Source organism: Gracilinanus agilis, chromosome 1 (genome assembly GCF_016433145.1).
Source record: "Gracilinanus agilis isolate LMUSP501 chromosome 1, AgileGrace, whole genome shotgun sequence".
Taxonomy (NCBI): domain Eukaryota; kingdom Metazoa; phylum Chordata; class Mammalia; order Didelphimorphia; family Didelphidae; genus Gracilinanus; species Gracilinanus agilis.
This window is the reverse complement of record NC_058130.1, coordinates 401,638,454-401,653,694: the sequence shown is the minus strand read 5'-3', so window position 1 is coordinate 401,653,694 and position 15,241 is coordinate 401,638,454. Positions and strand designations below refer to the sequence as shown.

The 15,241-nt window shown below is 37.4% G+C and overlaps 2 protein-coding genes and 5 non-coding genes across 9 annotated transcripts; all 7 read right to left on the bottom strand.

Moving 5' to 3' along the window:
- Positions 1–807: 807 nt before the first annotated feature.
- On the bottom strand, positions 808–9,208 carry C1H18orf32 (chromosome 1 C18orf32 homolog). Of its 2 annotated transcripts, none has more exons than XM_044664751.1 (3): positions 9,115–9,208; positions 2,062–2,250; positions 808–1,167 (listed from the first exon to the last, which is right to left on the bottom strand). In XM_044664751.1, exons 2-3 carry the CDS (start codon positions 2,224–2,226, stop codon positions 1,102–1,104), a joined length of 231 nt encoding a protein of 76 aa, XP_044520686.1. In that variant the 5' UTR covers positions 2,227–2,250; positions 9,115–9,208; the 3' UTR covers positions 808–1,101. The 2 variants fall into 2 exon arrangements, with proteins under 2 accessions (XP_044520686.1, XP_044520694.1); XM_044664759.1 differs by having other exon boundaries at positions 9,099–9,201.
- Positions 9,209–11,115: 1,907 nt separating this feature from the next.
- RPL17 (ribosomal protein L17) lies at positions 11,116–13,390 on the bottom strand. 2 transcript variants are annotated; one of them, XM_044664732.1, is made up of 6 exons: positions 13,332–13,390; positions 13,103–13,143; positions 12,473–12,607; positions 12,100–12,198; positions 11,492–11,683; positions 11,116–11,205 (listed from the first exon to the last, which is right to left on the bottom strand). In XM_044664732.1, the coding sequence occupies exons 1-6, from the start codon at positions 13,369–13,371 to the stop codon at positions 11,158–11,160; spliced, it is 555 nt and encodes a 184-aa protein (XP_044520667.1). In that variant the 5' UTR covers positions 13,372–13,390; the 3' UTR covers positions 11,116–11,157. The 2 variants fall into 2 exon arrangements, with proteins under 2 accessions (XP_044520667.1, XP_044520673.1); XM_044664738.1 differs by having other exon boundaries at positions 13,103–13,151; positions 13,325–13,384.
- Positions 11,380–11,445, bottom strand: LOC123232778. Its single transcript, XR_006505285.1, has one exon. It is a non-coding gene; the product is annotated as a small nucleolar RNA SNORD58 (small nucleolar RNA).
- LOC123232781 lies at positions 11,955–12,020 on the bottom strand. The gene has a single exon (XR_006505288.1). It is a non-coding gene; the product is annotated as a small nucleolar RNA SNORD58 (small nucleolar RNA).
- Positions 12,283–12,347, bottom strand: LOC123232777. Its single transcript, XR_006505284.1, has one exon. It is a non-coding gene; the product is annotated as a small nucleolar RNA SNORD58 (small nucleolar RNA).
- Positions 12,967–13,033, bottom strand: LOC123232780. The gene has a single exon (XR_006505287.1). It is a non-coding gene; the product is annotated as a small nucleolar RNA SNORD58 (small nucleolar RNA).
- A 145-nt stretch (positions 13,391–13,535) lies between the features above and the next one.
- Positions 13,536–13,601, bottom strand: LOC123232779. Its single transcript, XR_006505286.1, has one exon. It is a non-coding gene; the product is annotated as a small nucleolar RNA SNORD58 (small nucleolar RNA).
- Between the last annotated feature and the right edge of the window lie 1,640 nt (positions 13,602–15,241).

The following is a 15,241-nucleotide window of genomic DNA, read 5'->3' as shown; positions in this document are numbered from 1 at the left end:
GATACATAAATGTTCAATCAAGGTGGAACTGGGGTTTTCTCAGCAAAGATCATGTAGTCATTTGCCATTTCCTTTTCCAGCTGATTTTACAGATAAGGAAATTCAGATAGCAATGGAAAAGTACTGGTGGGGGTGAGAAAGTTGAAACTTATTAACAAATAAGTAACTTAAGAACTAGTATATATACAGTCATCAGGAAATGCTATGATTGTAAAATATGGACTAGTCCTGTGGTAACAGAGGGGAATAGTTAACTAGCAGATAGCCCATGTGCTCTGCTGGTTTTCACGATGTCAAGTGAAAGTGAGGAAGGCCTACAAAACGCTGGATGGACAGACTAGCCTCAGGAAACTTACCTGAAAAAGTCAAATAGGAGAGGAGGCATGAATGGGTTGCAATCTACATCAATGAGATCACAGATTCACCTAAATATGTCTCAGTTCTTAGTCTTTCATTCATCCCCATTCTCTTTCCTCTCAAAGCAGGAAAAAGGATCAATCCAATACTATATATTTTGCTACTTTTCCCAGGTAAGCTGGGCAATAATTCTTTTCCTATTCTTCATTAGCAAAGTTTTTCATGTGATTGTTGTAGTTCACAAAAAAAACCAAAAAAACGAACCTAGCATACTTCTTAGGCATACTGTTTCATAATAAAATCTTTCATCATCTGAAATTATCTCAAATTATATTGCAAGAGAATCCTTTTGAAGTTAAAGAAAGTGGTAGAATAGGGTTGTGGTTAAATTCACATGAATGCTAGGGGTCTGAGGATTTAAAAAGACTGAAAGAAAAATGCAAAGTGTTATTAGAGTGAATTTCTATTTATTCCTGTTGTTAAAACAAGTTAACCTAAAATAGAAACTTTAGGTTATTTACAATAATAGAGATGAAAGCTATTTCAGTAAGGAAAAAGAATAGGAATGAGGTAATTAAATATAATTTAAACATTTAAATAGAAATACTATGTATATTAGGGAGATCTCTAAAATATCTACCCCATATCTGGTCTCAGAGAAAAGTATGAAAGATAATATCAGAGTAGTTGTTGCATATCATCAGTTCCATTTTTAAAGCAAAGACATCCTTTGGTCAAATTATTTTAATCTATCTTTTTGTTGCAGCTTTCTGTTGGTTCTGGTGTAGAGATTCCATTTGTGTCTGCAATCTGTAATAAGAAACAATGATATGAATTTATATAGCATCAATACTTTTGTTACAAGAATTTCCCTTAAAAATAAATCAGAACGCCAAATCTGGACAAAACTTTACTTCCAAAGTCTTATAATGAAAAGCTAAAAATGATCCAGTACAGCACAACCAACTTAAAATCATACATGCTAATATGACTTGTATTAATTATAAGCATATATACAATTGTGCAACAAAAAATAACCAGAAACAGTTTAATCATTTCAATTCAGAATTTTTAAAAATACTTTATCCTTCTATAACTTGACTTCCTTTACAGGTTATTCACACAGAAAAATTGGCTAATTTCAGTATCACCACTTTTACTTTCCACTAACCAACTCCTGATAAATATAACTAACCCTGTCTGTATAAGGCATTTCTATGGAAAGCAGCAGAAAACTGATGAAAAAAATCTAAGTGCTTGCATACTGATTATTCAAAAGCTATCCATCTTTCAAAGGATAACTCTTAAAAAGGAAATGTTACGTGTTTTTAAAAATCCAGCATTGGGGGCAGCTGGGTAGCTCAGTGGAGTGAGAGTCAGGCCTAGAGACAGGAGGTCCTAGGTTCAAACCCAGCCTCAGCCACTTCCCAGCTGTGTGACCCTGGGCAAGTCACTTGACCCCCATTGCCCACCCTTACCACTCTTCCACCTATGAGACAATACACCGAAGTACAAGGGTTTAAGAAAAAAAATCCAGCATCTATTTTTTGGTAGATATTTTATTCCCCCCAAAAGGACTGAATTAAAAACATTACTGAAGCTTTAAGGTAAGTGAAGAAAATCTTAAATCTTGCCTTAAAACAAGGGTAAAAAGCCATTAGTTGTTAACTACTTGCTCTACTTCTTTGTATATTATATTTTTACCTTACAATCTCCTTTGTCTTGTTTTTCAATGGTGCTTTCTTGTAGAATTTTTTTAGGCCATAGACGACTAACAAGAGGTGAAATTAGATGATATACATATGGCTCCAGGAATTTTTTGTAGACCCAAAGGAGGACAGGAATGACGATACAAGGAATGCACACCATTGCCTCAGGCTTGATTGCCCTGAACTGTAGATATAAAAAAGTGTAAATGATGGAGTTTGTAACAAAGTAATGACATGCTTGGGCTTCTCCTAGATTTGTCCTTTTTAAAGCATAATATCATGTTTGGAGGAAAAAAACTACAGTATAAATCTAAGAATTGATTTGGCTAAAACCAAGAACTCAATGTACCAATTAAATATAGTACACTGTTTCTTGGAATGGTTGTGGAATGTGTGTCCTAATAAGTTCTGGTTAATCAAAAGTTACCATAAATGCACTGTAAGATTAGAATTAAAATCCAATAACTCCAAGTATTATATTTTATAATGTTTATTAATAATCACTTGAAGTAAAAGAAATGAAAGGACAAAAGCAAAAGCTAAGTAAAGCCAGCTTTCCCAGCCCCGTTTGCAGGAAAAGAGAGAGGGGCAGGGTCATATACAAACTTCATCTCCAAAACATAAGGACATAATTGAGAATGAAAGTAGGATGCTGGGAGAGAGAGTCCTAGGGTTCAAATCCTAATTACACAGCACCAAATATAGAAACAAAGACTATTAATGCTATAAGGGACCTCATGAGATTACCTAATACAATCGCTAACATCTGAGAAACCTTAGATTCAAAGAAGTTAAGTGACCTGTCCATGGTCACAATTAGCAAGCTAAGCTTTAAACCAATGTCTTACTGTCTCCAACTCTGAGTATCTACTTTGCCAAGCTCAGGAACCTGAAGTCCAAAGGGATTAATGTTATTCATTTTTTAAAAATGTGAATAAAATCAAACATCATTAATAGAATTTTATATTTTGCCGATTCAGAAGGTAATACTAGCTTTGACAAGCATTTATTGAGTGCCTACTACATTCTTGGTTTTGTGAATACAAAGACAAAAATGAAACCTTTTCCACTCCTCAAGAAGTTACATTTTATTGGGGAAAACATATACGAAGGAAAAACCTAAAAACTAAATACGTACAGAATAATATCTAGGAAAAGAGCATTAGAGGAAGGTTCAATCTAAGTCTCAAAGTGGTGACATTTAGGTCGAGTTTTTTAGAAAGTTAGAGAGTCTATGAGGAATGGGGTATGGCTTGTGCTGAGGCACAGAAATGGGAGTTAGGATCCCTTAAGAGCAGAACAGAAAGAAGGAAAATTTGGCTGGAGTGAATAGTGCACAAAGGAAAATAATGTGTAATAAGTCTGGAGTGGCAGGCTGGAGCCAGATTATGAAGGACTTTAAAAACCAGAGGATTTTGCATTTAATCTTGAGTCAAGAGGGAGCCACTGGAGTTTCTTGAATAGGGGAGTAATATAATCAGCTTTGTTTTAGGGAAATCAGTTTAGGGGTTATGAGGATAGATCAGTGAGAAAAGAAGTCTGAGACTGGAGATGAATTAGGAAGCTACTATATCATCTTAGAATGCCTTCAAATCATCAATGTATTTGAAATTATTTTACTTTTAGCTTCTGTAATGTAATTATGACTTTTCAATAAGCTGACATGTAACACTAACTCAACATACAATAATACTGAGTTTGGAAGTTTCTACAAAGAGATTTTTAGTTTTCTGGGGATTTTTCAGTCCCACAGAAAAGATTTGGGAGTCCTGCCAAAATAATTAAAATTTCAAAGTTGCAGCTAAGAATGCATTAAATGCCAAATATTAAGCACTTTATTCTTAGTTTTGCATAAAACAAGTAGCAAATGCAATAATACCATAACTATATAATCAATGACTGATAGCACATACTACCGGACTTGAGGTTTTCGAAAAAACACCACTGGCAGATTGAAACCAAATTTGATCTATGAATATTTGGGTTTCTAGAAGAAAAAGTGAGGGAGTCATTAGTCATTTTATAAATAGTATTGGTTTCTTTACAAAATAATTCACAAGAGAATTATTTTTAAATAGAAAATTAGTGCCTTAGTTTAATTTACACACAATTTAAAAGAAATACTTGTACTATATAAGATATATACCTGTGCATGAAATCTTTCTTCAACATATTTATTTTCCTCATTAAATCCTCCTCAACTACTACCTTATTAACCGAGTAGCCCTTTAGCAAGCCATTAAATCTCTCTAATTCTTAGTTTCTTCATCTGTAAAATGAGGTTAGATTAGATGATCTCTAAGGTTCCTCAATCTTCCTGAAATACCCCCATCAGGCAATGCCTCTAATTATTTCTGCCTTTTTTAACAAAGTTTCTTAAAGTAAAATGTATAGTTGGAAATTATCATTAATACAGTAGTGCAGTTTAGTGTGTTCTCCTTTAAGCATCATATACGTGAATTATTATATTTCAATTTCTGATTTACTTGAAACATCAGAAAGATCTTTTAAAACCTAAAAAAATCTTTCTCTAAGTAAAGAAACCCATATTAAAAACAAAATGAACTTCACATAAAATACATTTTTAAACAATTCCATTTTTTGTAGACATGAATTATTAAAATCATTTGGTTTTTTAAAAATTAAGAACCAGGAACATACTACTTTAATAAATACAACAAGTATGTTCTCCCCCTAAAAAAATTAGCTTATTAATTAAGAGAATGAGGGATGTGTCCTTTACCTAAATAGTTATTTCGAAAAGTATAACAGAAAGAGTTATTACTCTTTGGAGGCCCAACTCAAATACTCATTACTTGTGAGACTTTGAGAAAGTAGCCTTAAACTTTCTGGCCCTCAAGTTTCCTCATTTGTAAAATAAGGGAAATGGACTCTCTAAGTCCTCTGACTTTCAACTCTAAAACTCCATGATCCAATTAAAATCCCAAGCTCTAGTTAGGCTAGTACCAAACTTAATTTGGGTTCTAATAAAATGCCAGACAATTTGGAATTATGCCCAAAGGGCTTTGAAAGACTGCCTACCTTTGATCCAACCATACCACTGCTGGGTTTGTACCCCAAAGAGGTAATAAGGAAAAAGACATGTACAAAAATATTTACAGCCCCACTCTTTGTGGTGGCAAAAAATTGGAAAACAAAGGGATGCCCTTCGATTAAGGAATGCTGAACAAATTGTGATATCTGTTGGTGATGGAATACTATTGTGCTAAAAGGAATAATGAACTGGAGGAATTCCATCTGAACTGGAGAATTCCAAGTGAACTGGAATGACCTCCAGGAATTGATGCAGAGTGAAAGGAACAGAACCAGGAGAACTATATACACAGAGACAGATACACTGTGGCACAATCAATTGTAATGGACTTCTCTGCTAGAGGGACTTAAGAGAAAAAAACGATATCCACATCCAGAGAAAGAACTGTGGGAGCAGAAACACAGAAGAAAAACAACTGCTTGACCACATGGGTAGATGAGGTATGATTGGGGATGCAGACTCTAACTGATCACCCTACTGCAAATATCAATAATATGAAAACAGGTCTTGCTCAATGACACATATAAAACCCAGTGGAATTGCGCATTGGTTATTGGAAGGGGTGGGAGGAGGGGAGGGAAAAAATATGAATCATGTAACCATGGAAAATTTTTCATAATTAATCCAAAAAAAGTCAGATAAACATGAGAGAAGGAAGCTTACAAACAGTTGGGGTGAGGATAGGAAAAGGGGAGAATGAAAAATCAAAACCTATGTGAAAATGTAGACATGACTATATATAAAACAAGGGGAGTTAATTATGGTGTGGTAAATGGAACTTATTCAACTCTGTGCCACCTTTAAGTTAAGAGCTGCTTCAGACAGGTTAATATTAAATAGAAATGGCAAGTTAATGGTTATTTAGAAGGGTCTGTAGAATTACTTGCCATAATGAGAATCTAGAGTTGAATGGAACCTTAGAGGTAATTTAGTCCCACTATTTCATTTTGCATTTGAGGAACCAGAGGCCCAGAAAAATTAAGGTTCTCACTATGAGTGTAGAGCACTTCATGTACTTTTGGACTCAGCTGATGTGTTGAAAAGCTTTGCTTAATTGTTCTCTTTTTCTTTTTTACAAGAGATGCCTCTCTGGATAGAGGACAGAGGAATATATTTGGAAAAGGTGATGTAAATACATGAGATCTCTATAAAATTGTTTTTAAGTTGAAGAAGTATATTTTTTAAGATGGAAAAACTAAGGAAGAAGATAAAACTGTAGGTGCATATTATATTAATTTTTTTGTATAAAGGATATTTCTGATCCTTAGAATTTTGGTACAAAGTTTTGAAACTGCTTAGGATGAATAAGAAGACTGAAAAAAATATGGCTTTGAGCTTTAATTTGTTTTGCAAAATATTCACTGATACCAAGGAGACTTTTTGCTCTGTCTTGAGAACAGCAGGGTAGGAGAGGAAGGATACTGGGGCAGCTAGATAGCACAGCAGATAAGAGCACCAGGCCTGGCATCTCAAAGACCTGGGTTCAAATACAATCTCAGATACTTCCTAGCTGTATGACTCTGGGCAAGATACAACCTCAATTGCCTAGCCCTTGCCCTCCTGTTCTAGAGTAGTTACTAGGGTAGAAAGTAAAAGTTAAAAAAAAAAAAAACTAAACTTTAAACTGATTGGGGATCTACTGAGTGTAGGGGAAGAGAGAGGTGGCTGAGGATTTTAAACAAAAAGTACTTTATAATTTGCAAAATGAATGCTAAAAAATAATTTTATTTTCTATTTTGATCTCTAGAATTTGAATTCATGTTCCCAGAAAATACACAAATGATATGATCTAGGGAAGTGGTAAGTCATAGTTAAGGAAATAAATTTACTTCTAAGTGCCACTGATCAAAATCAGTTATAAACAGATTTCTCTTAAGTGATAGGAGAGACAGAATTTGAAAATATATGAATACTTTTAAATTTTGGGAAAAAGTGCTTTGTTTAGTACTCTAACCTTACCCCTTAATTTCTCTAACAGAATAAAGTAAGAAGATAAAAGTTGTGTTCTTGTCAAAAGCTAAGGTCCAGCTTATCCACTTGATATATGGCCAAAGATCACTTAAAAGAGATTTAGAGAAGTAAAAAAAGGGTTGGGAAGAGCAGCTAAATGGCTTAGTGGATTGAGAAGCCAGGCCTAGAGACAAGAGGTCTTGGATTCACAGCCTCAGATACTTCCTAGATGTATTTCCCTAGGCAAGTCACTTAATCCCAATTGCCTAGCTTACCATTCTTCCACTTTGGAACCAATTCTTGATATTAATTCTAAAATGGAAGTTGAGGGTTAAAAAAAAAAAAAAAGGACTAGAGTTGAATAATGTATGTATGAAATATTACTTTCTGGTTCATATTTGTGATTTCATTAAATCTTTGAGGCAAAAAATTCTTAGGACAGGATTCTAAAACTATAAAGTTTTAAACATTATAATGATACCATGGTATAGTAGAAAGAGTGCTAAACTTGACAGAGAATCTGGCTTCAAATCTTGTTTCTGATTCTAGGGGACCCTGAACAAATCAAGGGAGACATCTCTTTAGTGATAGCTTCCAAACTTGTAAAATGAAAAACTATTTGTAAATTTGAGTATATAGGCAAGTGGCCTAATGGAAAGAATGCTGATGTGAAGTCAGAAGACCTAGATTTGAATATCACTTCTCACACATATTGGTTGCATTAGACCATGAGGCAAGTAATTTAATCTCATTGTAACATGAGTTTTATCTGTAAAATGAGGATAAGAATTGTACCATCTACCTTTTCAAGACTGTTCACAGGGGGCAGCTGGGTAGCTCAGTGTATTGATTGAGTCAGGCCTAGAGACAGGAGGTCCTAGGTTCAAATCCCGCCTCAGACACTTCCCAGCTGTGTGACCCTGGGCAAGTCACTTGACCCCCATTGCCTACCCTTACCACTCTTCTGCCTTGGAGCCAGTACACAGTATTGACTCCAAGACAGAAGTTAAGGGTTTAAAAAAAAAAAAAAGACTGTTCACAATATTAACTTAAAATATTATAAAAATCAGCTATTATTTAAAGATTTCTTTTCTCTAGCACCTAAAGTCTTAAGACATCTTCCAGATTATTTAATGGAATAGATAATGCTAGGCTAAATGAAAATTGACATTGAAGATTTAAATTTTCCTGGTTAAAAAAAGCCCAAGAATTAGTTAAACTCTTTAAAAATTGACATTAATCTCTGATAGACACCCTGTCCTGATGGAGAAAAAATACAACCCACTGTCCATAGGAACTATTTGAGTACAGTCATTGCCAAGTGATTTTAGGCAACTTTCTGATCCTCAGTAGTATCCTTAACTACAAACTGGAGCTCATACTTGCATTACCCACCTCAAAGGTTTGTTGTAAGGAAAACACTTCGTAAACTATATTAAACTATTACTATTAGAGACAATGAAAGATGAGGAACTTGTGGGAGACAATGAGACTGGGCTGGGGAGAGCTGATGAGGATGAAGAAGGTGAAAGGCGGAGTAGTACAAAGTGCGGTAGGGTTGGCTGAAGTAGTAGGGTACAGGAAGACAGTTAGGGGTTCTTTGAGAGATGATCAGGAAATATGAAATGGAAATAGTTGCAGAGCAAGGGAATGGAGAGGAAAGGTGATAATGGTAGATAATGTGTAAATTGAGACAAAAGCCCAAGGACAGGAAGACAAGTGACCGACTGGGTAGGATAAGGTTGATCGGGGTGGCACGGAGAATGGGGGTGAGGGAAGTGGAAAGAGTGGAGGGCCAAGGCCCAAATGTCAGGCTCAGGGAGACTATCGGAAAAGCGGAGATAGCTGCAACCCGAATCCCGGGGTCCTTCGAACCCATAGGGGAAGGTGCCCTGGCCCCGACAACGGCTGAGGTCTAGGCCCTCCCGCTCCCAGCCGCTGCCGTCCGTCTTCAGGACAGGCACTATGAGTTCTCCCCTCCCCACCCTGCGGGGCCCACAACCCCCGACCCCCAGCCCCTCACGCACCGGCCCACAGACCCACCGACAGACCGCCTGAACCGCTGCCCCAGCCCCGTTCACCCAGGAAACAGCGAAACTGGAACGGAAGCGCCCCCACTTGCGAGATGACAGCGAGGCCAATGGGGAGCCGGGAGAAAGAGGCCTGTCGTCAGACCGCAGCGCCCGCCCCGTTCTTGCCACGTGATACAGTCATGCCTCATCTCCCTCTGTTGTCTTGGTGACGTTCCGGAACCAAAACTCCCAGAATGCCCTGAATCCTCTGGAAGTAGTCAGACTTTAGGAGACGTAGGAGGGTGCCACGGACGGGATAATTGGGGACACGTGAGACAGTTGGCGAAAGATGGTTTAAAACTCCACGATTTTGTGCCGTTTGGGGGCGAAAATAGCCCCAAACTTTTAACCTGCCTCCAGTTTCCCTCATATATTTACTGTTATGTTCCACTTCACGTTATTGAGAATCTTGGGCTTTAGGTGGACTTAATGTCAAGACTCCTGGTCTAGTTATGCCCCTTTCCCCCAGGCCTTATTTAGTGACCCCCTTTCTGACTTTTCAGTAAGGAAAAACCAGACCTCAAGACACCTGAGCGCAGGTATGCTCCTCCTTCCTACCCCTTTCTCAAAGCCGGAAATACTAGCACTTCCCAGGGTTCTCCTCAAGCTCCAATGTGCCCCTTCTTGTCTTTGTAACCCCCTTATTAGCATTTTTGTGCTTAATGCTTTTTCAGTCCCGTATTTATTCAATTGGCAAACATATAATACAAAAAGGAGTCTTGAAACATTTTAATATGGAGTGTATTTGAGGCATGAGGTTTCGAAATTAAGATGTAGTTTGTGAAGGCCTCTTGGTTGAATGGAATGGGGAGTAATATGAGGCTGAAAAGATAGGCTGAGTTCTTAGACCCTATGATTAGAAATTTTCCAAAAGTTTAAATGTGTCTAGTTGGTTAGAGAAAAAATTTTTTAAAAGGGTTCAAAATACACTACACAACAGAGGAAGAACTACAGGAGTAGAAACACAGATGCTTGGACACTTGGGTTGATGAGGACGATTGGGGATGTAGACCTGAAAAGACCACACCCATGTAACTATCAATAAGGTGTAAATAAGTCTTGACTGACCACACATAATAAAACCTGTGGAAATGCGAATTGGCTACAGCAGAGGAGGTTGGGAGGTTGAGGGAGTAAAGGGGAAAGTAAAAACATGACATGTAACGATGGAAAATTTTTCTAAAAATGAAAAATTATTAAAAAAAAAAGGTTCAAAAAAGTCACTGCTTAAGCTTTTGCTTAACTTTTCTGCTCTACAAAATTTTCAGATTATGTGCATTTTTTCTCTGTATGATAACGATCTAGAATAAGATGGCACAGGAAAGCAGTACACTTCAAGTCTTTAGTCAGAAACATTGATTCACTCTCAGCACTTAGCCACCAAATACTGCTTGGACTTAGCAGTCCCTGTCCTGATTGCTAATTCTTGAATATGAACCCAAAGAATATCACCTGGAAGCCACCTGCCCCTTCAAACCTGTAAGTTACCTCCCTCAGGATTGTGAGGGGCCTTGAGAGATTGGAGAGTATGGGTTCCCTATAACAGATTATGAGATAGGGAGCTAGCATCCATGCAAGATAAATGCCACAGGATTACTGAGCCTCTTATTAGGACAATAAAAGAAAAGAATCTGAGTGCACTTAAAAAATAAAATTTTTAAAAAAGTTAACACTAATAAAATAAAAAAAAAGTTATTCCTAGGTTAATGAACATTAAGGAAACATTGGGGGAAATGATTAAAGGAATGTATTTCACAATACTCTTTAGCAGTAAAAAATAGATTTAAAAATAGTACTTTGTGGCAAATGTGCTTAATGATTTCATTAGTCTACCTAATTTCGATGTTGCCTGTGTCAAAGATCTCCACTCAATACTCCATTTACCACCCCTATCCCATAGTTGGTGAAGCTGAAATATGTACAGGCCAGTAACTTTTCAGAACCTTTGTATTGACTACACTGAAGACCAAAGTTGTTATTTCATTTTGCTTTTATTTGCTTGATAATGTCACATTTACTCCCGTGCCATAAGTTTTTGTTTCTTCAGTTTCTTTTGGGATATCTGGGGGGAGAAAAAAATGTTTTGTTTATTAAGTAACTATCAAACACATTTTTTTATTATAAAAAAATTATTTCTCATTCCATCATGCTCCAGCCAAAACAAAATTCTACTTTTTTAGAAGTTAGAAGCTAAATGACATTACAATATGCTGGTAAATTCGAGTATGAGATCAGGGTTGCTCAGAATACAAGTTTTTTTCATGGTTATTCCAAAGGTGTCCTAAGATTGTCATCATTGCAACCAGAAATCTGAACAGTGATATTAAAAAAAAAAAATTTTTTTTTACCTTTTTCTTTTGAGCAACCTCTTCTTCTGGTTTAGGAACAATCTGCTCCTTTTCAGTAAGTATCATCTCAATATGGCAAGGGGAACTCATGTATGGGTTGATTCGCCCATGAGCCCTGTAAGTCCGTCTTCGCATTTTGGGAGCTTTGTTAACCTGGATATGCTCAATGACAAGAGAATCCACATCCAAACCCTAGAGGGATAGTAAAAAAAAAAAAAAAAAAAAAAAAAAAAAAAAAAAAAAAATCTCCAACATGAAATTAGTCCTTAGGCCCAAAGGGATGCTCCAGATCAATCAGGTCACAGCAGTGACAGGATTAAAACTGAGATTATTTGACTAAGTTGCATCTACTGTATGTATTACAGAAGACTACATTAAAGTTTGGGACTCAATCTCCCCATTTGTAAAATGAGGGACCTTGGCCTACACTGATTTCTAGAATTTTATGCTATAATTTCACTTGATGGCTCAGTTAGTAATTATTTTCATTGCTTAATCCAAAGGTGTCCTAAGAGAGTCATCACTGCCACCAAAACTCATTTACTGGCTTAACAATAGCCAGTTTCAAAATATTCATTTGGTATGTACAGGTTATTGTTTTAGCCTACCTTAAGTTCTGCATTACTCTCTGCATTTTTAAGCATATGAAGCAAGAATTCAGCACTCTTTTTGGGCCAACGACCTTGTGTCCAACCCCACTGCTTAGCCTGAAAATTATTAAAAACAAGTTTATTAATTACCATTAATTAGCACATGTCTCTGAAATTACAAATATGCCTAGGAATTTGTGAATTGCTCAGAACATATTTCTTTTCATGATTAATCCAAAGGTGTCCTAAGATTGTCATCACAGCAACCAAGAAATGCGTAAGGAAGCAAACCATACCAAGCTATTTTAACTTATTTTACCCAAAATGATTCCTTACATGTTTTTTGAAAGACATTTAATATTATTTCCATAAATAAATCAAGAATTCTCACCTGGGCACACCTGCCAACTCCACCATTGTATCGACGGAAAGGAACACACTGTTTCTTCAATGTGACATCTTTCAAATATTTGGTAGCTTTTCGAATATGCATGCCCTTGATAGCTTGGGCTGTTTCACGGGTGTTCTGGAAAAGGCCATATTATAATTGAGTTTAAAAAATCAGTTTTGAAAAATAAACATTACTTCTCCGAAAGTGCTTTTGATCCAGTGACACTGGCCTATTGGTTTTGATATATTTGTTTGTATATTTCCCTTCCTCATTATGTTGTCCAAATGGTTTGCATTTATGTAGAATAAATTAAGCTCAGTTTACACATTATATTCAAAGTCACTAATTCTAGTCAGTGAAAATTGAGAATATGAAACAAGAGTAATCAAACCCATCCCAATGTCATCACTCTATAATACTTTCCCCTTATTTTTATCCCAATTTGATGGTTAAAATCAGTGTAGCACCTGGTGAACTAAGTAAAAATATAATTTGCTGCTCAGTATTGTTTTTATTTTCATTGTTAATCCAAAGGTGTCCTAAGAAAAGTCATCACGGCAGCTTTAAATATGTAGTCCTGACTCCAAGAAAAAAAAACACTGTAATCTGATCATGATTTATTTCACATACCTTGAAGTGGACCCGGAGATTTGAGCCCCTTGACTTGCATGCTGAAGAGAAAAGAATGTGAATTAGTAGAGGGGCATATTATGGCTTAGAAGTTGTAAAAGTATTTTTAGTTGTAGAGATTATCAGTAGGATGCATTGATTTTTAATGAATCTTTGAAAGGATGTAAAAGCAAAAAGGCATGAATAAAAACACATACTTTAACTTAAAAACATCTCATGTTCTACTTACACTTTGTGGGGTTCTCTGGATCAAGAGAATACCTCACCATTTTGAATGATCACCTAGAGAAAAAAAGGCAATTAATTCAGTATTCTTTCTTTGACAATCTTTTCACAAAGTTCACAAATAGGGACCTGATAATATATGTTGGAGGATGGGGAGGGAACTTGTATAATTTCATTTTGAACCCCGAACATCAAGTTAAATGAAGTAGCTGCTCAGAATGTCGTTGTTTTCATGGTTAATCCAAAGGTGTCCTAAGAATTGTCATCATTGCAACCACTTATTCCAAAAGTAATTCTACTTTATTCACCCAATGCCTTTCTTCAAGCCCTAAAATTTCCTTAATACCTCACACTGTTGGTCACACACCAAACAAAATGCCCGCAAAATATAGGGCTGGGGTAATTTGGGGATATCAGGGGGCGGCAATTGTTAGCAAGGGCCTGGAGTCAGAAAGATGCCTTCCTGAATTTAAATACCACCTTACTTATTAGCTGTGTGACCCTGGGCAAGTCACGTTAACTCTCAGCTTCCTCGCCTGCAAATGAGCTTGGAAAGAAAATGGCAAACCTAGGATGTTTGCCAAAACCTCCAGAATGGGATACGACCGAACAATTTTCTTCCAAACTTATAAGGCTTGTAATCAGATAAGGGAAAGCATGCTGATACCTTCAACCCAGGAGGGCTGTTTCCCCTTGCGTAAGGCGGCTATTTAACACCAGATTTAGAACTATAAAGTTTTACTGTACAAAGAAGATGAGACTATCCACAAAATGTTCATAAATACTTGTTTGGCTCTTGATGTGTGTGCGCCAGGCCCGGTAGGGAATGGAATCCAACCTAACCCTCTTTTACAAGGAAAAAGAGCGCCCAGGGAAACACCTCTTAAGACTCCCCGCCTCACTCAAGTCCTCCTCACTACAACGTCGGGAAATTACAGTAACCCTGCCAAAGACTGCCTTTTCCTGCCTCTCTCTAATTTTCCTCCGCGACACACAAGAATGAAGAAGCCTTGCCTTCCTCCAACGGGCAGGGACCCGGCGACCTGCTCGGCTGAGGATCCAATGCACACGAGTGTACCGAAGGCGGGGGGCAAAGACGGGCGAGGGGAGAGGAAGAAGGATAACCGAGAGCGCGCCCCCGCACCCCCCCTCCCCCGCCAGTCGCCATCTGGGTCTAGGCTCAGGCTGTAAACCGGAGGCCAAGGCTTCCTCACTCCCAGCACTGGAACCAAAGCCATCCGCAGACAAATGGGGAGCCCAGAGGGAAGCCTTGGGTTTACCCTACACGGCGACCTTCACTTCGGCCGATCCGTGGGGCCGATGGGGGAGATATCCCGTAGATTGGAGACGTAGCCCAAAACAAGTCGCTTCACTCACCTAGGACGGCTCAAAGGAAGAGGAAGAGCAAAGGCTTTCGGGAAGCTTGATGAAAACTCGGCTCTCTCGCGAGAGTTCTAGCTTCCTGGTTTTGAAGGCGGGGCGAGGAGCGAAGGGAGGGAGGAGAAAAGGAGGGGGGAGAAAAGGAGGGGGTGGAGAGTGTTTTTAAAAGTTTTGGTATCTGAAGTAGTGGGTTTATCTCCTGATTTTTTTAAAAAACTGGGATGGTGGTGTTAGTATTGATCCTTTTTTTGTTGAAAAGATCTTCATTAGACAGAGGGCCTTCTTCCTTAAAAATATAAACATTTAAAAAGTAGAAGGTATTAGAAAAGGGGCAGGACAGGCGTTCAGGAAGGAATAAGTCATTAACTACTTTTTTAAAGGGCAGATTCCTAACCTTGAGTTTATGGCCTGATAGATTTCAGAGGGACCAATTAATTTAGAGAAAAAAAACCCTCGTACTTTTATTTTCAATAACCTTTGTTTTCCTTTGTAATTCTGTTCATTTTATTTTATGCATTTAAAAACATCATCCGG